Here is a 26,594-nt window from a genome sequence, read left to right as displayed (position 1 = left end):
ACAAGGTTGGGTATGATTTCATTCTACTGCTCCAGTCTTCACTGAGGTCACACATATCTATTAATTGACAAGGTCTCTCTGATTGGCAAGTACAGAATAAGTCTTAAATTCCTGACTGATCCATAGTACATTCTAAGAAATGAGGTAAGGGCTTGACTTTGATACTCCCATTCCCCATACAAGGAATAGCCTACTAGAACTAATTGTTCAGACTCACAGATGAACGGTGACCTCAGCTACCAGTACTCATGGTGTTGAATCACAGCATAAGTCACAAGAGACAAGGGAGTAGATCACTGAGATTAATAGGGATGAATAATCAATGCTGTTGTTTGCTGTAATACTTCCAGTAGTCCTTTACTGCATGAGAATTTCCAAAAATGAAATATTAGTCCAAATTTTGGGATATTCTGATGTTTGATTGTTTACAATTGTTTTTGGTGCTATCTCTTCAAAGGAACAAGAGATGGAAATGGGGGAGGTCAATGTAATTCTCTATTTTTCTACCAGCCAATGTTAAACAAACAATGTCAAAAGAATTTTTAAATGAAGAGCATATATACACCACAGCACCAATTTAAGAATCTCCCCATTCCAAATCTGAATTTTACAACAACTGATTTCTAAATTGCTTATCAGGTGAATGTTTTTGTGTTGTGACCCCATGTACTGTATAAAGTGTATTAAGGCCAGGCACACTTGTACACCACAGAGAATCCTTGCATCCAGCTGGAGTCTTCCATTTCATTAATCTAGGCTTGCATTGAGCTTATTGTTCAGAAATGAAAAACATCACAATGTTGTAAACCATTGTAAAATTCAAACTTAATTTATAATCTATCAAAATGATTCTCTAGAAAAGATCTCCATGCAGTCATTTCATCTAGGAAGCATGTACATAGCTTTTGTTTGATTTCCAATCATTTTGTGCCTGGGTTTGTATTTTAAAAGTTTACAATGAGTCTTAGCAGAACTTGTTTTCATTCTGTGAAAAATTGGGCAATTTTGAATATTTTAAGGTAGATGGATACTACAAAATTGGAGCCTGTTTGTCTGTTTATAGTCAGATTTTGTACATGCTTTCTAAGTGATATCACTGTTTAACGATGTACCATTAAAAAAACTATGGCTTTCGTGATAAAAACTTCTGCTCTGACTGCTTTGTCCTTGAAACGATATTAAGCTGCATGTCATTGAATCATTTCATACAATATAAACTATGTTTGAATATTACAATAGTTTACAACATTGTGTTTTTTTTTCATTTCTGAACAATAAGCTCAAAGCAAGCCTAGATTAATGAAATGTAAGTCTCCAGCTGGTTGCAAGGATTCTCTGTGGTATACAAGTGTGATTGATCTTAATCCACTTTATACAGTACATGGGGTCACAGCACAAAAAATATTCACATGATAAGCAATTCAGGAATCAATTGTTGTAAACTTCAGATTTGGAATGGGGAGATTCTTAAATTGGAACTGTGGTTCACATATGCACTCCATTTAAAAAATTGCCTGTTTTAACAATGGATGATAGAAAAATAGAAAATTACATTGACCTCCCTCATTTTCATCTCTTGTTCCTTTGAAGAAATAGCACCAAAAACAATCATAAACAATCAAACATCAGAATATCCCAAAATTTGGACTAATGTTTCATTTTTGGAAATTCTCATGCAGTAAAGGACTACTGGAAGTATTACAGCAAACAACAGCATTGATTATTCATCCCTATTAATCTCAGTGATCTACTCTCTTGTCTCTTGTGACTTATGCTGTGATACAACACCATGAGTGCTGGTAGCTGAGGTCACCATTCATCTGAGAGTCTAAACAATTAGTTCTAGTAGGCTATTCCTTGTATGGGGAATGGGAGCAAAGTCAAGTCCTTACCCAATTTCTATGAATGTACTTTTCATCACTGATCATGAGCTATTTACGAGGTGCCAAAGCTCCAGCTCACTTCCTCTCCCTGGATAATTCGATCATTCTATTAGTATGCAAAATGAACTAGCTCAACACAAGCCTCAAGTCAAGAATTCTGTGTGGTCCATTTCAATTCTAGGTAAGACACTGACATGCTGCTGCAGCAAATAGCTCTGCAGCAACGATTATTTCTAACGATTGACGGAATTTCAGTGCATAGGTTTATAAAAGTGATGGAGAACAATGTCCCTTTAAGAACTGTACTTTAATGAGATACACTATTATGAAGATTATTTCAACAGAAACACTAACAATCCACTGAGGCTTGTTAAATCTTACTGATAAGATTAGTGTACAGAGTGCAATTGCCAAAGGAGGATTAAAATACTTTCAGTTCGTGAAATTCAAGTTTTAATGTTCTCGATATAATTCCTTTGTGTTAATCAGGTGCCTTGTCATTGGAACCTTTTATATTACAATGATTTCACTCTTTGTTGTCGATTTACAAATTGTATAAAAATTGTAAAGTCTCAACATTCCTAAAAAATGAGCTGCTTGATAATTTTGCCTAGTTCTGAAAAGATAAAAAAAGGCAGTTGTTTTAGGAATTTGTTCAGCAAATTATGTACAAATCTCTAAATCTCTGTGTTATAATGTTTTTCCACTCGATTGACTTGCTGCAATTAACACATTTGAAGGCTGCTTTCGTGCTGCTAGGAAGTGCTATGCTCTCCTTCACTTGTCCTTGTACTTTGTAAACAAGCAATGTAAGATTCGGGTCATGGCTTTACTGTCCATATTTACAATATCTGTGGAGAGTCATAAAAGAAAGAAAATTTCTCTTAAAATGTATACACACAACCATAAGGTAAATACAGATAAAGGAGGTTACGAGGTCCATCAGTGAACAATCATAAAGCTCTGATTCCACAACTCCTGCTGGCCTGACTGTTCAATTCAAGCCTTATTCTTTGTTATGTGATTAAACCTTCCCTGATATTGAATCTAAATTTGCTTTTGACCCATATAGATCTTTCCCCCACTCCCCCTTCCCCAAACCTCTTACATCATGTAACAAAGTTCCAGACCTGACTTTGTAGTTCTTATGTCTGAAAGGTCAAATGACAGCTGATAATTTGTGGTCTTAGGTGATAAAAAGGAAGGATGAGCTCCAAAATAAAAGAAAGTTAGAACTTCTGTGGATACATTCATATTCCAACAATACACAGAATCTTATAAGTAAACGGGGCTACAAAAGCAGGTCAGAAGCCAGGAATTCTGCAGTAACACATCCCCTTTCCTGCTCCTCTGATGCTGCTTGGCCTGCTGTGTTCATCCAGCTCTACGCCTTGTTATCTCCCATCTCCTCAACTCCACCCTCTACATGGCACAAGTCAGGACTGTGTTGGAATCCTCTTCACTTGCCTGGATGAGCGTAGCACCAACAATATTCAAGAAGATTGGCACTATCCAGGGCAAAGCAGTTGGCACGACCAGCACCCCGTTCATTCCTTAAACATGCATACCTCCAGCACTGATGCACAGAGGGCCTACAGTGCGTACTACATACAGAATGCACTTGCCAAGGCTCCTTACTATCCAAAGGGAAAAGAGGCAAAAAAACACATGAAAACAGAACTACCCACTAATTACCACAAGTCACCCATCATCTTGACTTCGAAGTACAGATACTGCGTCCCAAAATCTGACACAAAGACTGTGCTCAATGTTGGTGTTTCCCAGATTATGGAACAAACCTCCATGTGAGTGTCTCTTCAGCACCCCCTGCTGGTCATTTAATTTCATAACAGCAACTAGTTGTAGATCATGATTTTGGGAGAGTTTGTGTGCTGCTTAGAATGTGTGTCATTGGAAGCATTATGGGCAGAAATGTTGAGGATGTAAAAGTTTGGACAAATTTGTTACTCTTACAGTGGAGTGATTCTTGCAGGAAAAGAATATTCACTTGGGTTTTAATAACATGGATGGACAGAAAAGGCTGGATTCTGATCCTCCTGCCCGAAAGCAGCCGAAACTGAAATGCTGGGCACAGGGAGTGGGTTACTTAAAGCAGAATTCCTAGTTTCTGACCACTGTATTCATATTGCTCTGTCAATGAGTTTGTAGTTACAATAGAGCTTCAATGAATGTTAAATCAGATTGTTATGTATGGTTCAAATCAGCCTGAAACCTCATGAAAAAGCCAAACACTGCAGAAGCTGGAAATCTGAATTATAAACGGAACACGACAGAAAAACCCAGCAGTTCATGCTGCACTCGTTAAATGAGAGACAGAGTTCATGTTTCAGGTCTGTGATCTCTCATCAAAAAATCATAAGGCTTGAGGCTGTTATTTGCTCGCCGAGCTGGCTCGCTTTCGTTCAGACAAAACATCATCAGAGAGGCTTTGTCTGAATGCAAAAGAGCCAGCTCGGTGAGCAAGTCAACAACCTCACTCACAACCTGAGCTACAAATCTTTGCTAAAACTTCAATCTTAAAGCTTGTCATTGTGACAGCTCCGTATACCCAATAGCATTGATCGGCATATATGTATTTCTCTCATCCAGTGTATTCTAATTAAAAGATACTGAGATAAAGGGGCTGAGGTGTTATTGTTTCCTTGACCACAAGAAATAGGAACAGGAGTACACTGTTCAGTCCCTCAACCCTGCTCTGTCTTTCAAAAGGATCAAGCTGAATTGATAGTCCTTATATCCACTTTCCTATAACCCTAAATCCTAGACTGATCAAGAATCCGTTTGACTCAGCCTTCAATGCACACAGCTCTCTGTGGCAAAGAATTCCAAAGACTCTCAACCCTCAGAGAGAAGAACTCCTGCTGACATTGATCTCAAACTGGCATCCCTTCATTTTGAGACTATGGTTCTAGAGGGTGCTTTTCCTCAGTGTTTTCAGCAAGCCATCAATAGTTTCAACAAACATCCATCATTCTCTGCAATTTATAAAAGTTGTACACAGGTGTAAAGTAAAACAAAATTCTATATATTACTCAATTGTTGATTTGTCTGGTTTTTCCCTTTTAACCTGGCTTTACTGATGGCGGCTGAGCGGGAACTATGCTTTCTCACCTTCAACTAGCTTCATGTGTTTACAGCTGGTTTTCAGCTCTGGGTTTGCTTTTCACTTGTCCCCATTTGTTGTTGTTCTGGACAAACACCTAGATTGCCTCATGTGGCACAGGCCCCAATACTCAGTTTTAAATATCCTTGCATAAAATTGAGGGATTATCCAAAAGCTTAATCTGATTTTTATTTATTATTTCATCACCTTCCAATGTGTTCATACTTCTCTGGAACAGGAGTGAACAGTGACACCAACCAAGTACAAGACTATAGAATAAAGAGAAGGATTGGTGACAGCATTAAACAAATACTGAAATTGCCCTTTCCAGTCTTTGCACGGTTAGTATCTCACTCTATTTTTCAGTTTACAACAAATCTTTGTGCAGATACACACTATCAAAACCACCTGTTTAAAAAGCTGTATCTGGGTTATTTTAGAATGTGCAGTTCATCTAATTTTTAAATAAATTTTACTCAATTAAAATTAATGCGCGTGAATGTTGGCCTGGAGCTGCATGGCTTTGTTACTTATTTTGTCACTTGCATGCTGCTCTACTGCCAGGCTCCATGACCCCACCCAAACCAAATCATTAACCACCCACTGCCTAAAGAACCTGCCTCAAACTCAAACAAAATCTAGATCTGCCGGGGCCCTGATCCTGAGACTGTTCATTTTGAATCTGCCTGTAAATGGTAACTTAGAGCCAGAGTTACTGAGGACTAATACTTTCCATATAAAGTCTTCCCTTCAGCTGGTTCATTTTCCTACAGGTGGGTTGAAGAAGAATCAGACATAAACATTTCATCAATAACTAAAACTCAAGAAAACAAACGCATATTCCATTTCCTTTTTGTCGAAATAGCCCAAATCAGAGGGATTCCTGACTCAGCTTGGGCTAAATCTGATCCCCGCAGGAACTTAACCCAGCTGCATCACATTGCCCAAGAAATATGTAACATCTCAACAACCTTAATCTTAAATAATCCAGATTTTATAAAGTGCAAAAATAAAGACCTTCTTATTTTTCTAAATGTTCACTGACCTGCAGGATCAATTGGGTGCTTCAACAGTTCTCTCTCTTTAAGAAGCTCCACGACAAACGTAACATTGTAAAGCTGCAATGGAAGACAACAAATATTAGAATCCTCTCTGATGAAGGGTCTAGGTCCGAAACGTCAGCTTTTGTGCTCCTGAGATGCTGCTTGGGCTGGTGTATTCATCCAGTTCCACACTTTATTATCTTGGATTCTCCAGCATCTGCAGTTCCCATTATCTCATCTCAAATATTAGAATGTGTTTTATTTTCTGTGCAGAAGGTGTCAGGGCCTCTTTCAGCTAGCTGAGCAATGAATTTCAGTTGGAAATGTGGATTAGATCTGAAGATATGTACGAGAATTTTTGTAGAAGCTGGAGAGGTTCTTTCTCCACTGCTCCCAATTCCCAACTCCACCGCTATTAAATTTATAGTAATTAAACGAGATGATGATAAGGGATTAAAATAATGTGGATTAACAGTAATATGGAGTGATTAGCTGTAAATCTGACTGTTAATTGTTAGGCTTCTTAAAGCTTCACATCACTTCAACCTCAAATAGCACTGATAAACTGGAGCAGTCACAAGCTGAGTCACATGCGAATCTAGGATACTGAAATGCAGTTTTCTGTGAAGTCTAAGACAAGTGCTTTACCCATTAAGCATCTCCATAGCTTATTTCAACACAGCAGCAAGCTATGTTACAATGTAGTTGGAAACAAGTGTGAGATTGATCTCAAGATGGTGGTTTACAAGGGGTTCTGAGTGCAAAGACAGACCTCCCGTCCAATCCCACAAGTTAACTGATTAAGTTAACCCCACATTGCTTACATTCCCCTCATGAGCTTGTGTCTGCAATCTGGCAGTAATTGTTTCCTTCCCTTTCAACTGCGAAGCTTTGCATGGTATCATGACAAGTGCTTGAGAAAGCAGAAAAACCAAAAGCAAGACATATACAACAGCAAGATTTTTAAACTCACCTTTTCATTATAATCTGAAGGATTTAAAAAATATTCGCTCAAGTGAATGAAATAGCCTTCTAGCTGCCCAATTAACAGAATCAGGATCACCCCATTGGAAAACTGGGAAATAAATACAGTAATGAACAGACTTTAGTTAGGACACAGGACTAATTCATCTACTTCCAATTAATATTTAACCGTTGTTTAGATGCAACAATGTTCCTCTCCTAGAAAAATAGGCACTTTGAGTCTTTTTCTAATACTGATTGAAGTACAATATTGTTAACAATGTTCCGGTTGCCTCACTCCCAAAAGGATTTCAAGGCCCTGGGCAGGGTGCAGAAATAGTTTACCAGGCTGTTGCTAGATTAGGAGAGTATAAGCAATGAGGAGAGATTGGACAAACTTGGTTTGTTTTCACTTGAATGTCAAAGGATGAGGACCATGTGATAAAAGTGTATAAAATTATGATCGGTATGGAGTCTTTTCCACAGGGTAGAAATGTCAGTTTCTAGTAGACATGGGTTTGAGGTAAAAGGGGGAATTTTAAAGGGGGTGTAAGAGGTAATTTTTTTTTACACAGAGTAGTGAGTGCCTGGAACGCACAGCGACAGATAGTGGTGGGAGTAATGTTTAAGAGGCATCTTGACAGATATATGAACAGGCAGGGTATAGAGGAATATGGACCACGTAGAGACAAAGGGCTTTTTCATTTAGCAAGGCATTATGTGTCAGTGCAGCCTTAGTAGATTGAACGGCCTTTTCCTGTGCTATACTGTTCTTTATATATAGATATTTCCGAATCAACTTGTTCAGAGATGCTATTGCACACCTGGAGCAGGTGGGACCTGAACCCCAGGTCTCCTGGACCAGAGGTAGGGTCATTGCCACAGCATTAGAAGAGCCCTCTTACTAACAATGTATCAGAGAATGGAATAATAAAATAAATTAAATTCAGGGTGTTCACTTGTTGAAATCAATCACTCCACACCAGATGATCTTAACCATTTGTTACAATTCTGTACCTTTTGTTTTGAATCTTATGAGCATTGTTGTGTGGACAGGTTAGAAGCACAGTGGAGGATGATATTAATAGTTACAGATCCGAAAGGTGATCGCCGTGTAAAATAAAAGGTGATCACTGTGTAATGTCCACGTTTCCTTCCAGATTCACCATTTCTGTCTTCATTGTTGTGCTTTCACTTTCTAAATGTTCTCCCCAGCCCTGATGGTACTAATTCAAAATGGATTCTGTGCCTACCGGTTCTCACAATCCATGAGCTTTCAGCCACCTGGTGGTTCAACCAATCATGAGGCCGCTTGCTGTTGTGTGGGAATTGAGCCATTAAGCTAGAAGAATGTAGAGTCAAGCCTGTACCTGGCTTCACCCAACAACCTATGTACTGTTCCCTACCTCAACTCTCAACACAAAGATCATTGGGGCATTCCTACACCATACAGGTTAAAGTAGTTCTCTCAGCATTTCGTCAGAGTTTATGGCTTAATTCCTCGTTAAATAGAGCTTTATTCCTTTGGAATCAGTGTTCCTATGGGTTACTTCACACAAATAGCAGACAATGCATTATGATGATGTTCACAAGTGAGGCTTTCAATACATTTCAGCAATAATTCTCAAGACTGAATTTCAAGATTCAATTCTCAACACTACATCTTCTGTACTTGATAAAATTTTGTCATAAGCTTGCTCACTTGCTCACCTGAGCAAGGAAATATTAAGTTCTAGTTTCACCCCGAGGTTGGTGCACAAAAGCCAGCATAATACAGAGGAAGAGCTCTCCCGTTCAAAATGACGTCTTTTGAATGAGACATTAATTGACGCTCCATCTGTATTATCAAGGGGGTCGTGAAATATCTCATGGGACTAGCTGAAGGACGATCTCCTTCCTCTCCTGGCCAACATTTATCCTTCAAACAAAGTCACTAAAAATTATTTCGTCTTCATCACAAAACTGCTTGAGGTAGATTGCAGTGTGTAAATTGGCAATTGCATTTGCTACACTAGTATAGCAACGATATCTCAGAAAGTTCTTCATTAGCTGTAAGTACTTTGCGAAGTCCAGAGATCATGTGCAGTGCCAAACAAATGCAGTTTATTTTTAAACTGCAACGTAAGAAAGAAATTGAGAGATTTCATTTTTTTTTGGTTCTAACAATTCAGCTGGCATTTATTTCAGACACCATTTTGTCCCAGTGTTGCTGGAGACCAGAGTAGAATCAGAATAGTGCTGCTGACAATTAACCCTTCAGCATTTTCTGCAGATCTCTTGCCTGGGCACAGCAGTTGGCTGTAGTCATTTATTAGAATGAATACCTACATGGTATTTCAGTTTTACTGTTGCGTATTCCATCCAAATAGTAGCTGAATTTGAACAGTGTCACACCTTTGCACTGCGTATACACTCTGCATGTGTCAATTCCCATTCCCGCATGCCAGGAGAAGCGGCAGGTTCAGGAGAGGGGTTCATGAGGGGCTTGTAGTAAATTCCAGCTGAATTGTCCAAACTATAAAAATTGAAATTTTTCAATTTCTTTCTTTCTTTCATTTTGTTAACAGTTCAATTTTTAAATGCTTTTTCACGTTTTCCTTTGATACCTGGAACAAAAATACAAATACCCAAAGGAAGATTTGGGGTGAAAAGTAATTCACTGAAGTGCCACACATTTGGTTGCTTTGAGTTTCAATTTCTATTTTAGCATTTTGTTTATGTTTGAAGCATCTTAGTTTCTTCCCTTTTTGTCAACCCATCTCATCTAAACTTGGCAATGTTAGTGCTGTGCATTCTCAGGTCTCATTACAGTGACGCTATGCCAGTTTTGACATATGATCAATGTTCCCGTGACAGAGGCTACCCACATAATTTAATTTTTAGGCTGCGCTCAACCTGTCGAGTGGAGATAAATCCATAAATAGATGTTGTGGGTGAGCTGTAATGGTGAACATCTGAAAAAAGTGAATGCTAATGAGTTCCTTTGAAAATCAATTGGAGCTTCTTTACAGAGCAAACTTGATGAAGCATAGTTACATCTGCAGAAATGAACTTGTTACTTTCCTCACAGAGATTACACTTTGACTGGTAAAACGCCTTTAAGGAATTGGAGTTACTAAACAACCAAAAGAACTGTGGATGCTAGAAATCAGAAAGAAAACGAATTAGAATGAATGCAGTCGAGTTGCCCATGATTCTCTGGAACTAAACAGGCAGTGCCATTGACAGCACAGGTCTTTATTGGGCTTGCTGAATGTCTGTAAATAACATTTTCACCCAATTGTGAGAAATCACTTCGTACATTGCTAGAAGCCGTCTAATAGCAGTCCTCGTTAATACTGAATGTATTGTAATTTATAGCTTTCGATTTTCAATAGATTTGACTGTAAGTAAGTAAAATACCTTTCACAAGATACTTAAAGAAAATATACAGACCTGTGTGGTGAGGTCTTTCACAACCACACCCAAACTACCCAGATGTTTATTAGTGAAATGAAGCATTGCCTAAAAAAAAGAAAATCAGTTTATCTTTGAGTCAGCACAAAGTCAGAGTGTAATTTGCAGAGTCATAGAGTCATTAGAACACTGAAAAAGACTATTTTGTCAATCAAGCCAAGGGTGGTTTTTCACTACCCTGTCAAGTCCCATTCCCGCATTCCAGCCTGTTAGTTCAATGTTTATTTCCAAGTAGCCAGCCAATTTCCTCTTAAAACAATTGATACTTTTCCACTCGCACAATCCTTATATGAGTTACAGCACATTACCACTCACTATCTGAAGAAGTTTCTTCCCCACCATCCCTTTGCAGTTCTTTCCCAAAACCTTAAATTTGTGTCTGCCCCCATCCTAAACCATTGGCTAATGGGGCAGCTTACGTTAAGTCTACCTTATCTAAACCTGTCATAATGTTGACAAATTAAATTAAAAATACCTCCTTTGTTCCTAGGAGAACAACTCCGGCTTCTCCAACCTAACCTTGAAGCTAAAATCCCCCATTGCTCACAACATTCGTATGGATCACCTTTGCATCTTCTCAAAGGACTTCACATTTCCAAAGTCCAGTGGCTGAACTGGACACAATACTTGAGTTTACAAGGTGTAGAGCTGGATGAACACAGCAGGCCAAGCAGCATCAGAGGAGCAGGAAAGCTGATGTTTCATCAGCTTTCCTGCTCCTCTGATGCTGCTTGGCCTGCTATGTTCATCCAGCTCTACATCTTGTTATTTCAGATTCTCCAGCATCGGCAATTGCTACTATCTCTGTAACAATACTTGGTTTGCAGTTTAAGCAAAAGCTTCATGAAGTTTGTGCACAAGTTCTGTGCTTTTGTACTCAACGCATCTGTTTATGAAGCCGAAATCCCATACAGTTTGCTAATTAGTCTCAATATGTTCAGCCAGCTTTAAAGATCTATGTTCACAAGCACCACCACCCACCCAAGGTCCCTTCGCCCAGTTTCAACTGGGTCATTCAATCAATATGAGATGTCCTTTCTGTCAAAATGCTATGCTTCTATATTCCATCTGACAATGGTCTACCTGTTCTGCTGGCCAACTATGTCTAATGCATTGAATTGGCATCATCCTCACTGCTTACCATCTCTCCAAGTTTGGTATCACTAGCAATTTTTAAAATTTACTCTATTTCACAATATTAATTTTTGTGCAGTAAAGAAAGCACTGGTTCACAGAACACCACTATCACCCTCTGTTCTGCAAAATAACCATTTACTACAACATGCTGTTTTCTTTCCCTAAACCATTTTATGTTCTTATCTATGTAACACATAAATTTAGGCTATTTATTAGGAATCAGAATGAACTAAAAACAAAACTGTGGATGCTGGAAAGAGCAGAGATATTAGTACCTGAGGAGGTAGTTTTCGCACTTAAACAAAGCACTTGTCACGCTGAATGGCAACACTGGATGAGGTGCAGAAATCTTTGATACATCATTGAACTAGTTACTAGGCAATTTTCACAGCTAGGCATATATTTGTGAAAAGAACAAAATGTGCTGATTGGCAAAAAGACCTTAACAAATTGGCTTAAGTGAGGCTCAAATGAATAAATCCAGACTAATTTTTTTTTATTCAGAGATGTTCACCATTTACAATACATGGAGATTTTATTCCCAATATTTTTCTACTTTTCCTATTAAGTTCTTAGGAGAACACCAAACATGGGATTTCCTGCTTATATCTTCTCTCCTTTCCACAGTGGTGAGATAGCAACTAAATTCAGCCAAATGTCTTTTGCTGACCATGATGCAATTTTCACACCAAGTACATGTCTAAGGAGACAAATCTCTCTTTTTTACTAATCCCATGTTAAAACCAGTCTGTGCACACAAGGTTCAACTATAAATAGGATGGGCACTGCAGAAGTGATCGTGGGCAAATTTCTCTTGGACTCACAGTCAATATCAAGGTTCTTAAGTGAAGCCTTAAAAATGTCTTTGAGGTTCTTCCGTTGACTGTCACGATATTGCACCTCAGACTCAAGCTCCCGATAGAAGTCAGTCAGTAGATGAACCCCAAAGACTCAAGATAGACCTGAATGCAGTGTGGGTGACACATTCCTTTGGAGTGACTGTGGAAAAGAAGAATGCCACAAAGTTGGTGGAGGCCTCTCAGTCAGTAGGTCATCTGGACAGTACAGGGATCATTGGGAACAATGGGAGCTGGCAGTTGTAACATCAATGGTCTGTTCTTGCTGCAGATGGGTGCTGAGCATGAACTCTCAACCTCTGATACAGCCCTCTGCCTCTTTGTGAGCAATAATGTTTCGGGTGCAACACTGTTCTGTGCGTTAGCCACTTTATCGTTAATAAACGAAAGATCAAGACCTGTTCCCTTGTCATTCCCAACATTTGAATGTTCTGAAATATCTCAGAACACAACATGCAATGTAACAATAACCTGTCGTCTGATGCACTTGACAACTTGGGCCTGAGAAGCAGTATGAACAGAACTGATACTAGCCTGCCCTAGGAAAGTAGTATCTTGAGCTCAGGCTTTCGGTCTCTGACCAGAGTTGGTCAGCAATGATTAAGTTCATTCTCTTAAGCTGTTATATATTGATGGTGTAAGATAAAATGCAAAAATTGCAAAACGTGATGCAGGTTTGTCGACAAAACTGATTTCTTTCAGCTCACCCCCCACACTGCGGTGGATGAGTCTCATTGAGGGTGATGATTTGGACACTGTATCGAGCCAACTTTCAAATGCCAAGAGCAGTTCTTCCCTCAGTTGTGATGTTAACCATGAGAATGCGCACATTCCCCACGTCAGTGGTGACCATGGTATTCCTTTTCAAGATTGGCTTATGACTGTATTTGACTCCAGCTACAGCATGCTAGTCAGAAAAATGAGTCAAATAACATCCAGGCCATCTCTTCTACTCCCTTCTTATACTAGAAAGGTGAGCAGTGAGAATCTGAAAGGGCTGCTTAATTGCTCAGGAATCTACTGGGTTCCACTTCTATTTCCTCTCACTGATAAACAGCACTTTAACCTTAGTGGCTATTGGTCAGCTTCAAAGCTCCAGCTCACGTGACTTCACAGGAAGTGTGATATCAGATGACAGATGACAGATGACAGACAAATGATGAACATGAGCTGTGCCTGTTTTGGATTATAGGGAGAGAGAGAATTACATATATTCAGCCTCACTCTCTTGTTCTGACCTACCTCAGTGAGCAGATGAACCCAAAAGACTCAAGATAGACCTGAATGCAGTGTGTGACCTGGGCAGTTCACTCTGCTCACTCATTAGACATGGGCATTGCTGGCTGGGCCAGTGAACATTAGTTGGACTACAGAAAGTGGTAGCAAGTGGCCTTCTTGAAGTACTGCAGGCCATTTAGTTAGGTACATCCACAACACTATTAGGGAGGGAATTCCAGGACTTTGACCCAATAAAGGAACAATGATTTATTTCCAAGACAGGACGGTGAGTGGCTTAGAGGGGAAGTTGCAGCCGGTGGTGTTCTGTTGTATCTGCTGCTTGTCCTTCTGGATGGAAGTGGTTATGGATTTCACATGTGCTGCCCAAAGTGCGTTGGTGAATTTCTGCAGTAAATCTTGCAGATGGTACAAACTGTTGCTACTGAGCGACGGTGGTGGAAGTAGAGAATGTTTGCGGACGTTGTGTCAATCAAGCGGACTGCTTTGTGCTGGGCAGTGTCAAGCTTTGTTGGAGCTGCATCCATCCAGGCAAGTGGGGAGTATTCCATCACACTCCTGACTTGCGCCTTGTAGATGATAGACAGGCTTTGGGGAATCAGGAGATGAGTTACTCATTGCAAGATTCCTAGTCTCTGACCTGCGCCTGCTGCTACAGTATTTATGTGGCCAGCCGGTTCGGTTTCTGGTGAACCATACCCCTCAGGGTGTCGATAGCGGTAATTCAGTGCTTCAATCATGTTCTTTCTTGTTGTAGATGGTCACCACTTGGCACTTCTATGGTGTGAATGTTTCTTGCCACTTGTCAGCCCAAGGCAAAACTATCCAGGACTTGCTGTATTTAGAAATGAAGTGCTTCAGAATCTGAAAAGCTGTGAATGCTGCTGAACATCATGCAATCATCAGCAAACATCTTCACTTCTGACTTTATGATGGAGGAGTTGTTGCTGACGACGAAACAGCTAAAGATGATTGGACCAATGACACCAGCCTGAGGAACTCCTACAGAGATGTCCTGGAGCTGAGACGGCTGACCTTCTACTATTACTTTTTGTATATTTTGTGTTCTGTTGAGCTCAGAGTGTTATACAACATGGTACAGAACAACTTTCATGACTGACTGGACAGTCTAGTCTACCAGAAAGACAAATCCCTAATCCACTCAGTGTCAGAGACCATTTAGCTATTCCAATCTGATCTGGACCAATCATCAAAACAATTTATTAGGATATAGCTGTTGTTTCATATTAACTACTTGGAGCTTCACACTTCAACTCAGTGAAAGCGAAGACATTATGGGATAAGCTACTTCAAAGAGTAGACTGAGCCCACCTGTGCGAAATGTTACCCACTCTTATACCATGAGGTGAAATCATTCAAGGGCAGGAATGAGGTAGAGGATGATGATTAAATAATCCATTAGTGCTCATTATCAGAAGTTATACACAAAGAAGAACTTGGATTTGTTGCTGAAAGGGTGCTGGGTTCCAATAGAACTACACCTCAACAACAGTGTGCATTTACAGTGTGCCACTGAGTTTAGTAAAAAGTCTTAAGGAAGAGGAGGGGCATTTGAAAAATAAAGTAATGGAGAACAACACGAGAAGAAATACAACTCGACTGGAAATGTAATACCTGCTGTACTATGTTCACTTTGTCAGGCCCAAGTTTAAAGAGGTCATTAATGCCATCAGCTTCTAGAAACACATTAAAAATCAGAATAATATTAATGTACAGCATGCAGTTGTTATCATGAGAAAAAAATTCTTGCGATTTTAATTTGAAAATACCGAGATTCAATTTCCCATACAGCTCATTCAAACATGTTATAGACAGCTCAGCGAGCAAACTCACATCCATGTTATAGACCAAACAGCAAGCCACCAATCTTATTACTTTAAACTAAGAACTCCTAACCTTGAAAGAAGTCATTTAAGTATATTTGAAATACAAATACCAAAAAAATGACATTGGGGAGGGAAGGCAAACAGTGGGGACAGGCACACAACGAGTTAAAACTAAAATAATTCCAAACCTACCCAATATTTCACTTAGATGTGTTATAGAGTGCACTAACTAAGGGAAGGCAGATTTGATGCTAATGATGGCTACAGGCATGTTCAGATTGGAAGTACAAAGACGATGATCATGACAAAAAAAAATAGAACTTCTTTAAAAAAGAAATATAAAGAGGGACTTAGTCAGATCAAAGTAATCTAATTTTTGCTAATTATAAATACTGTTAAGGTACTGAAGCTGTAAAATACACTTCTGGCTTAACCACTACAAAATATTAACTGGTAAAACACATATTTGAGATAGCAAGTCACTAGACTATTATGAAATGTTATAACTTTTTAAGTCTAACAATATCAAATAGTTTATATGAAATTTTGCCACATGCATTTTGAAGAGTGAACATTCAATGTGGTGAATCTTTTTTGTTCTAAGTACAACATAAAGAACTTGCCTAGATTTAACTCCTTTCCAGTGTGCACATTATAATTTTGATATCATTCAATGTGAACTTTTCATACATAGATAACCCCTATCACCAAGCTTATTCAATCTGGAATCCACTGACAGTCAAAAAAATTGTGTTTTTTTGTAGTAAAAATTCAGCCTGGTTCGTTTAAAAAAAAACAGCCATCTGGAAACATCAGGGAATTTGCTGATGGAAATGGTTAACGCTGATTTAGAGGTTTATAATGCAAAATAACAGCCAGGTTGGAAACAGGCATGTTCTAGAATTTTTTACATAATGTCAATTCTTTCTGATTTAAAGATTCAGTCCACAGATTTTATTCAAAAGTAAGGATCACTGAGAAAGAGAATCAAAGGGACAGATCTTCAATGACACAGACACCAAAGCAGAGAAACTTATTCCAGACTTTATGGAATCAAATTATGAGCTATCATCTGTTCTTGAGTTCTGTGAAATTTATTCTATAGTTTGAAGGCTTCAGTTAGATTTCAACCATGTACCATGTTAATGTGGATAGTTATCTCAGGAAGGATCTTACCTGGATTTTGGTCTTGTTCTGTATCATCACTATTCCAAAGAAAAATAAAATAACTATTTAAAAATGAACAAAACCAATTCACTTCATTCCTTCTTCCTGCGTAAACAGAAACTCATTTACAATCCAAGGGCAAATCAGTTGACATGGAGGCTTCATGCTCAGAATTATTATGAGGATGTGTGGTATAGTAATGCCATGTCTCAAAACCAAAGATTTTGAACAAAAGTACAGATGAGTCCAGAGCCTTTTAACAAAATATAACATTTGAAAATGATAATTTTAAAAAACACCATTTTGTTGTTAGACAGGTTGCAGTAATTTAAAATGCTTTTGCATAGGGGGAAATGGGCCAAATGTTGGCTAATGGGAATGGTTTAATTTAGGCTATCTTGTTGGCATGGACTGTTTGGACCAAAGGGTCTGTTTCTGTGCTGAACGTAAAGTAGAATCATAGAATCCCTACAGTGTGGAAGCAGGCCATTCAGCCCATCAAGTCCATACTGACCCTCTGAAGAGAATTACACCCAGACCCACATCCATACTCTATTTCCCTACATTCCCCATGGCGAACCCATCTAGCCAGCACCATCCTGAACACTACGGGCAACTTAGCATGGCCAATCCACCTAGCCTGCACATCTCTGGACTGTTGGAGAAAACTGAAACACCCGAAGGAAACCCGTGCAGACACAGGGAGAATGTGCAAACTCTACGCAGAGAGTCACCATAGACAGATGGAATCAAACCCGGGTCCCTGGTGCTGTGAGGCAGCGGTGTTAACCACCGAGCCATCATGCTGTCTCATCTCGAAACTTCAGTTTGGGGAAACAAGTTTCAAATCGGAGCAAAGCCTGAGCCACTCAAGCTCAACCCCAAGTTCATAAACAAATGCAAGAATTAGGAGCAGGTGTAGGCAATTCAGCTCTTTAAATCTGCTCTACCATTCAATAAAATAAATCGTAGCTGATCTGTCCATTTGTCATATTCCCATTTACCTTAATGACCTAAAATTGTTCATTTAAGCTCAGACCCAAGTTCAGAATTCAATCATCCACCGAAACACTTTCTTATTTTCGACATCAAGAACTCCTATTAGCTCTAGGTGCAATATTGTCGAAATTGAATGAAATTAAGCAGATTTTTTAAAGTTTTGGATAAATAAATGTATACAAGCAGATGAACTGTGACTAATCAAATTCCTGTTAGCGTTGAGCATAACTAACACCAATGAACTGAGCAATCCTTCAGCCCACTATTTAATCCAGATTCAAAACCAGGTCCCTCATGAAAAAGGTAACAAAATGATCCACTGAGCCATCTAGCTCACTGTAAAATTTGAATCAATTCGCAAACTGTGATGAAGGCTGTCATAAGTCACATTCACCTGAGAGCCATGATACATTCGGAAGAAACTATTTCATCCAACAGACGCAGGAAAATAAGTCTAAGAACTAGTAAAAGAATTAAAACAAACAGGAGGAATTGCATTTACTCAGCAAATCAGACAGCAGTTGCGGAGAAAGAGCATTAAAGTACTGGGACACCATCCTTGCATCATATCTGCATCTCAACACATTTCATAACCATGTGGAAGTTAATATCTGAAATTTTCAGGGTATACTCAAGATTTTGAATGATACTTAAAATGAAATAAAATTGAACAGATACTGATATCCTACCTTTCACTTGTGAAATATTCCAACTGTTTTACCGTCTTTACTCCTGCTTTGTCAATCTGGCAAAAAGACAATAATTAACTTTTCATTTAGGATACGCAAATGTATACATAAGAGGTTTCCCTCTACAGAAAAAGTAACATAATTCTGAGTAAATAAGTACTTCTACAGAATTCTTTGAAATATTAATTTTTCAGTAATCTTTGTAGGACTCCAATGACTGGAACAAATAAACTGAACTACAGAGCTGAGAGCTCTTTTCCAGTTCATCTATTCCACAGCTCAGCCTTGTGGAAAATAATTTTTAAAGTGATTGCTTCACCTGAATCTTCTGCAAACATTAGCATGCAGCTCATTCACTACTGGAACACAGATAAAATCTAGTTCATTGTGAAAATCTCCACTCATTCTTGACTGATTTGCTCAGTCATGTAGTTAGGTTGGAAAATGGAAATGTCAGGTTGATGTCATAAGGCATTCTCTTTCAGGCTGAACAGCATTAATGGATTGGGAAGGATGACGCCTCATATTTCACATAATTTCTAAACCCAAAACTGTGCTGACACCAGTTTAAAAAGTGATAAATACTTCCTCAAAGCAACGGGCCTCTTCTTGATGAATACAATTTAAAACACTCTTCTAAACAAAAGGTTTCTCTTAGAATGTTCAAAATAACTTGTTTTGAAATCACCTTTACAACATAAACTCCCTTTTACTTGGGGCCGTGATAACTCAGTGTGCAGAAACTTCTGCTTTGCAGGCTAGGATTTTTGAGTCTGTCCGCCATTTCTCTATATCCACATCAACTCTAGCTTCCTATTTAAAAATTCAAGTTAAATCCTATCACACAAAGCCAGGAATGCAACAATTAAACACAACTCAAACAAGTGATCCTTAAAATATCATAAATTAAATGCCTTATTTCAAGTTTTTTTTGCCCAAGCAATGCCCGCAGCTGGATTCAGACCACTGAATTCTCCGGAGTATGCAACAGCTCTTTTCTTTACAAAAGAAACATTACTGTCACTTCACTTATTTTATAAACTGTTCTAAAAGGATAGTGTTCTTTTGTCAGGGTTGTTTCATACGGAAGTCAAAAACTGTGATCACACTGTGGAGTAGTGTTTTATTTACTGCACTGCACTATTCTTGAGAATAAGCAGAAGTTGCTGTTTGGTAAGATAAAGGAAACCAGTTTCCTGAAAGCAAAAGTCCCTTAAAAGGACAGCTTTTCCAGTCCAACACCAGCACCTCCACATTATAGTAAGTCTTCAGCAGCAATTCAATTTGACAGACTGGTAAGATTAAATTGACAAAAGGGAAGTAAATTTCGTTGCCTTGGGTTCAGGCTGTGGTGAGTTAGTTAATTTCATCTGTCAGCAATATGCCATGGTAATAATAGCTTTGCTTACTTCTATTTAATTTACACTTCTTCAGAAGCAGAAAAAGTTGACACCAGCCAGAAGTGCTTTTGGTCATTTTCTGCTCAGCAAATTCTGTTGTGCCTGTTTTGCACTGATGTCAACCAAGGCTTTATTACAATGCTTTAAAAGAAACAACTGGCAATACGAAGTTATAAGGAGTAAATGGCTTCAAATGCTTCAGATTTATAGCTGTTTGTAGAGCAAATATTCAACTGACAGATCGTAACTATACTTTACCAAATATTTAACAACCGAGGGCAGTACCTGAAAAACAACATGGGAACACCCAGAAATGTTGGATAGCAATGTTTTTGTGTATAATCAATAGGACCTGTTGTTTTGTGGCAATTCAATAAATCAGCTTCTGATTTTGATACATGAGATTTGACCAGTGTTTCCATCTGTCTTTAATTACAAAGGTTTATGATGACCAAGTGCATTTTGATTTTATGACACAGGCTCACTGGAAATTCCCCTGTGCTGTTGGACAATGCTGCTCATTTTTCCCTGCGACAAACAGAAGTCACGAAAGTGGCTGTGGCGAACAGAACAGATGGAGCTCGCACGACGAGTTATGATAAGGGCCCCTTCAGCCAACCCTACTGCTTTCCAACGACAGCAAGTCACAGTTGATGAAGTGTGTCTACAGCCACCCTTTCTGGCAACCTGTGCTAGCTACTACTCACTCACTCAGTCAGTCATGTAACAGCTGACCTGAATTTGTCCTTTATCGTAGATTTATTTATTTGTACTTTCTCAGTTTGCTGCCTTGTTGCCTTTGGAAATATTGTCCCAGACCTTCTTTGCCTATCTCTTTAAATAACTGGATGAATGCTAAATTATCAAGCTCTGTTTCCTTCGGTGACTAAATGCTGTGTGGAACCGGATTAGATCAGATTAGATTCCCTACAGTGTGGAAACAGGCCCTTCGGCCCAGCAAGTCACACCGCCCCTTGAAGCGTCCCACCCAGTCCCATCCCCCTATAACTCATACACTCCTGAACACTATGGGCAATTTAGTATGGCCAACCCACCTAGCCTGTACATCTTTCAACTGTGGGAGGAAACCGGAGCACCTGGAGGAAACCCACGCAGACACGGGGAGGATGTGCAAACTCCGCACAGACAGTCGCCCGAGGCTGGAATCGAACCCAGGTCCCTGGTGCTGTGAGGCTGCAGTGCTAACCACTGAACCACCGTGCTGCACCGCACTGATGGTTGTCAAACTGCTGGGAAATTTTACTTTTTAAATGAGGTTAAGGAATTCTATCTTATTTCCTAATTTTGGAAGACAAGGAGGAAGTTTGCAAACCTCCCATCAGTAGGTGACAGGTTTAGATGGAGTTAAGGTAAATAAAATTGCATTTGGTTTTGTAGCAGGCATGTGCTTTAGTGATCAGTTATTCTGTATTCTAAGCTTCTCATTATTTTAAATGAATCAATACAACGAGCATCACGATTTTGATGCATGAAGTAGGCCAGGTAAAAATTAATTCTTCACCCTCAGACGCACATGGCTACAGCTCAGGAATCTACAGGCAACCCTCTGAATGATAATTTTCAAAATGAAGTCAACCTGGGGAATCAACAGCACACTATACTTGCCTTCCTCATCAGGAGAGGAAAGACACAAAGTATGTGAGGAGTAAAACAGGCAAGATTCTCCCACATTTCTCTTCTGGCTACTCTCAGTTGACTAAGTCACATTGTTACTCTGGAAAGATTATGACTATGTTAACAAGCCAATGTTTTTTCTAATTAAGAGAAAGAAAGTGATTTGACATCTTCATACACTACACAAAAAAACACAGACACCAGGACAAAGATTGGGTTATATTCATCACTCACGGTGAGTAATTATGCTTTGATTTTACTCAAGACCTACAATCAGGCTGAATAGATTCCTTGCTGTACCAACACTGCAAAAGAATTATTGTTAAAACAAACTTAAAATCATGTCAGAATAAGTAATCATCTCCTCCTTTGGTTTTCCATAGTTACCTCAAGGATTAATGTTTCCACGCACACGTTTTTCGGAAGGTCAATGTCAGGATCAAAGTGTTTTGCAATGGCGATCAACAGATGCAAAGTGGAGACTAAGTCCTTTTTGTAGATTACTGAAAGGGAAAGGAAACAATAGGTGACAATGGACCAAACAATAGCTTTGACTTGAGATACACAGAGCAAGTAGACAGGATATCCACACCAGTATTGTGAGCCCCTGAAGAACTGGGACTACATGAGGTGCAATAAATATTTACTTTCATTCCTCTAACCCTTAACATGAGCCCCAATCTTGCCTCACTCATGACTGGGATTTTGACTGATTGGGTATTACTGTCAGCCCCATTTTTATGACTGTTTGTGGAAACAACATATGGGAATGCCACTAGGTCAAAGGCTCCTATTAAAATATAATTATCGGTCCAACAGATTTGTTAAGCTTGTCGTCCTGTGGACAAGTACTTGCCTTCCCACTGCACAACTACACATAGCTGTATGGTTAAGACAAGAAGCTTGATATTTGCAGAGTTCTGCCCCAATACTCCAATTTTTCTGTCGCGTCTACACTGTAGCAGACTCCGAAGAAATTGCCCAGAAAATTAAACTGACCTCTGAGCAAGTCAACTGGAACCTTCCGTCAGGTGCCATTAATTCAGAAAGTTCAAAGGGTTCTGACAAAATTAAGTAAAATAGCTCATTAGGTAAAGTTAGACTATTAAATACATAGCACAACCCCCAAGTAGCCATTAAACAGACTCCATACTTATATACTTCCAAATAGTTCACCCCTACAGCACATACACCCCCCTTCCCCCAAGGCTGTGGTTTGCTTTCCTCTGAGAGTATGAAAGAACTGTCAGAATAGAAGCATGGCTCTTAGTTTCTGAGGGAAAGCTGAACGGAATCTCCCTTCTTTCCTTAAATAAAGGGGATGAATTGCCATTTCCCAGACAGTCTGATGCGCTGCTGTCATTCCTTGCATAGGCTGCTGAATTGTCATGAAAACTCTCCTTTCCTCAAAATGTAGATTCCAGCCCCAAACCAAACAACTCATTGATTCACATAAATAGAGTAATTACTCTGAACACCAGGTGGTATCAGCTGGCCATGAAAGGTTTGAAGATTTGTTTGCCCCTGTTCCCAAGACAGAGATATTTGGGCAGTACCACCTTTGAAGCAGGTAGCAGCTGCTGTTGTTCTTTTGTTAGGTAGTGACATCACATTGCAGCACTGTACCCCAAATGTGCCTGTTCACCTTCTGGTGACACTCACAATGAACACAACATTATATAAATAAATAGATAAGAACCAGTACATAACCTGAAGCACTAAATCATATATTTAACTAAGATAATAAAATGTGAGGCTGGATGAACACAGCAGGCCAAGCAGCATCTCAGGAGCACAAAAGCTTTGTGCTCCTGAGATGCTGCTTGGCCTGCTGTGTTCATCCAGCCTCACATTTTATTATCTTGGAATTCTCCAGCATCTGCAGTTCCCATTATCTCTCATATATTTAACTATCCTCCTTGATATGTGAAATTATAACACGCCTCCTTATTTTTCTTTAAATAAAGATATTTCGTAATGCTATGTCTGAGTCTTAAATAGACATTGCCTCATTGCTGCTTAGCACCAAGATAAAATACAGAACATTACTCCAGCTTAAGGCTTAACAAGCATTAACAAAATTTAATTAAACTAAGCTAGACGCTGTGACTGAAGAGCTTCTCAAATAGCACACCTATTTGAAGGTACACTGAAAAAGGAAATAATAAATAATTGTTAGTTGCTCTCCATAGTGGTCATACACAAATTATCATTTACATGTAATTCTTAATCACCGAAATGCAATTGTCATTTCCAGTAGAGAATGGTCACATCTTGCTGTCTGACCATCTGTACTTAAATAATGCAACTGAGAAAACTGAACAGAACACCTACACGCAGCACAAAGTCATGAAGTGCTTCTTAGCATCAATGCCTTTTAAGGGATCTCATTTACATGCCCAATTGTGTCATCAAGTGCCAAGCTCACATACAAAGTAACTAGCCATGACTAATCTTAAACTCCAGTGACTTGTTTTAACACCCCATATGCTGTTTCCAATAAAAGGGAAATTCAAGTGAACAAGGACATTCAGAGGAGGGATAAAAACAGAAAATGTTTTTGAAATATGTATGTGGGACACAATCACAAGATACTGAAATCTGCAGTTGCAAAAACCTACATCACATACATTTACCGACAGTGAAGTCGGGTGTCCTTCTGACTTTTCATTAATGGTCACAAAGTACATTTTCACCCTCATTTCAATCTCTAATCCTTCCGCTGACTTACCGCATGCTCTTTCAGTCACCTCCTCCATTAACTATCTTGCAACCTCATGTCTCCAGCCCTCACATTCACTTCTGCCAGGTTTTTATTCCTCAACACAATTCTTTACCAGTCCTCTACCCAGCAGCTTTGAGACCACTAGCCCTCAAAAATCCAACTCAATCCTTTAGAGCTTCAGAATGCTTTTTCAGCACTGAGTCTAAAACCAGTTAATGCGTTGAGGTACATAGTTTGCTAACTGACTACACAATATTTGAAAATGAAACAGAAGGTAGCTAGAGTGTAAGTAAAGTTCACCTGTATGCTACTGGATACTTACATTCAGTACTCCAGTTCAGATTGTCATCATCTGTAATTTGTAGAAGTTGGTTTATGGTATCCAATATAACACGCAATTTCTGTTTCTGTGCATTGGCAGACAATGCAATTTCCTCCACATCCAGCTTGATATTTCCTAAATGTGCTTAAGGAGAGATAGAGGGAAAATAAAAACTTCTGACTGAAATTGAACTCTCGACAGTGCAGATACATATAGGCAAGGAGAAGAGGCCTGAATTATATAAGCATCCGTATCAGACCAGGACATGAGTTAACACGAACACTTGTGTCTGTGTGTGTGGGCGTGTGTCTGTGTGTTTGAGAGACACGTCTATGCATACAATGACTGAAATAATATTATCAAAATACTAATGTACTATTCATGATAAGTTAGAAAATGTTATTTTATAAAGGCAGGTATATTGAATTATGGACCGTAAGGTACGGATTTCTGCAGACGTGCTATTGCTGTGTCTTTCTATGGCTATAAGAAACACTTGCCTTACAGTCTTGCATGCTTGTTTTCAGACTGACTTGCTAATTTGTAACATTTACAGCTACAAACCTGGCCATTAGGTGAGCATGGGCTCAGGTGAACCACAACTGAATTGCTATTGCCAAATAGATTTGAAGGTTGGGAAGTGCTCATCAATTTTAAGTACATTTTAAGATAGACAATATGGAGCTGGAGTCTTTTCTTAACACATGCCTGTTCAATCTGTCCTCAGTTATCCTTCACTTATTCACACTTAAAGAGAAATCTTAGAGTCCAGCACCTTTAAATTTGACCCTTTGGCATCCCTGCATTAAACCGATATTATGATCAAGACCCCTCAAATGTTACCTTACTTTCATCTCAATTGTTGCCCTGTTTAAAAATGCGGATTCACAAAGTAATCCAAAATATTTTCTAACGTCAGTTTCCAATTTGACCACATGTATTTTCTCTACACCAGACAATGTTTGTGGCAAAGAAACAAAATACCATACAGATGAAGCACACTGGGTCTCAACATGCTTACCTAGCAGATGGTGCAGCACTAATCCATCATATAGGTCTTCCTCCAGTGATTGGACAACAATATGATCCTGCTTCAGTGTAGCATTGATCCAGTCAATGAGAAACTGAGAAGGGGCATAAGAGCTGGTTCAGCAGTTCATAAGCAAATAAATTCCATACTACATTTTAAATTAAAATACACTATATCAAATGGTATAATAAAAAATTAATAAAAAGCTGACATTTGCATGAAGTTCCCACCTGCAAACATTATTTCCTGTTGTCAAATTTTCCATTACACATTCAACATATATAATGAAAAAGCTTTCTCTATGTTAACTAGCTGCTTTAAAAGGTGTAATTCCAAAGTAAATGCTATGCTACCTGTCCATACAAAATACCCAAAATATTTTGACATTTCTAATTCCTCATACCAGAAAGTATCCTAGCTTTCCTGCTGTGCATGCTCTTAGTAATTTGGAGACAAAATCTGCAGCACAGTAGCAATCAACAAGTCAATCTCAACCAGATGGTTGAAGAATAATAAATATGTTTAAACACAAAAAGACTTCAAAGTGGGAAGTCATCGAATAATTGACCATACAACCAAAGGGAAGCTATTTAGCCAGTCACATGTGTGCCAGCTCTTTGCAAGAGTAACTTTCCTGATGCCACTCTCTTGGGTTTTTTTTTCCTGTAGCCCCTCAAACTTTTCCTCTACAGATTATTATCAAATGCTCTTTTGAAAGCCATGGCTTCTGCCTCAATGGGAGTCTCGGGCAGTACATTTCACTCACGGTGTAGGATGCTTTCCCATTTCAACCATTCTGCCAATGGGAATAGTTTCACTCCATCTACTCTGCCCAAATCCACCAATGTCAGGCTGAGGAAAGAGACGTGGACACATGGGCTGAAAATCAGATTGTAGGAGAGAAGGGGATTACATGAGGTATGGATAAGGAATGAACTAAAAGAGTGAAGTGACGCCCAAAGATACGCAAATTAATTGGACTATAAAAATCTTTAGGGTTAGGAGCAGAGGAATGGGGTAATTTGAAATTGAGTGCATTGATGTGTGTGTGTGTGGAGGGCTGGAACCTTAGAAACCAGAA

General features: G+C 39.0%; 1 protein-coding gene across 2 annotated transcripts in view; it reads right to left on the bottom strand.

Annotated features, from left to right (window-relative positions):
- Positions 1–2,319: 2,319 nt before the first annotated feature.
- Positions 2,320–26,594, bottom strand: part of parvg (parvin, gamma) — a 33,138-nt gene continuing 8,863 nt past the window's right edge. For both annotated transcript variants that reach the window (XM_048548328.2, XM_059652358.1), the window contains exons 4-13: positions 25,505–25,607; positions 24,484–24,627; positions 21,824–21,939; positions 18,402–18,457; positions 16,723–16,751; positions 15,335–15,396; positions 10,449–10,517; positions 7,024–7,125; positions 6,053–6,125; positions 2,320–2,734 (exon numbers count right to left, since the gene is read on the bottom strand). In XM_048548328.2, coding sequence (XP_048404285.1) covers positions 2,661–2,734; positions 6,053–6,125; positions 7,024–7,125; positions 10,449–10,517; positions 15,335–15,396; positions 16,723–16,751; positions 18,402–18,457; positions 21,824–21,939; positions 24,484–24,627; positions 25,505–25,607 — 828 coding nt within the window. In that variant the 3' untranslated portion in view covers positions 2,320–2,660. The remainder of the gene's footprint in view (positions 2,735–6,052; positions 6,126–7,023; positions 7,126–10,448; positions 10,518–15,334; positions 15,397–16,722; positions 16,752–18,401; positions 18,458–21,823; positions 21,940–24,483; positions 24,628–25,504; positions 25,608–26,594) is intronic.

This window comes from Stegostoma tigrinum, chromosome 18 (assembly GCF_030684315.1).
Source record: "Stegostoma tigrinum isolate sSteTig4 chromosome 18, sSteTig4.hap1, whole genome shotgun sequence".
Taxonomy (NCBI): Eukaryota; Metazoa; Chordata; class Chondrichthyes; order Orectolobiformes; family Stegostomatidae; genus Stegostoma; species Stegostoma tigrinum.
Note: the sequence above shows the minus strand (reverse complement) of the source record. Positions and strands in the feature narration are given on the sequence as shown.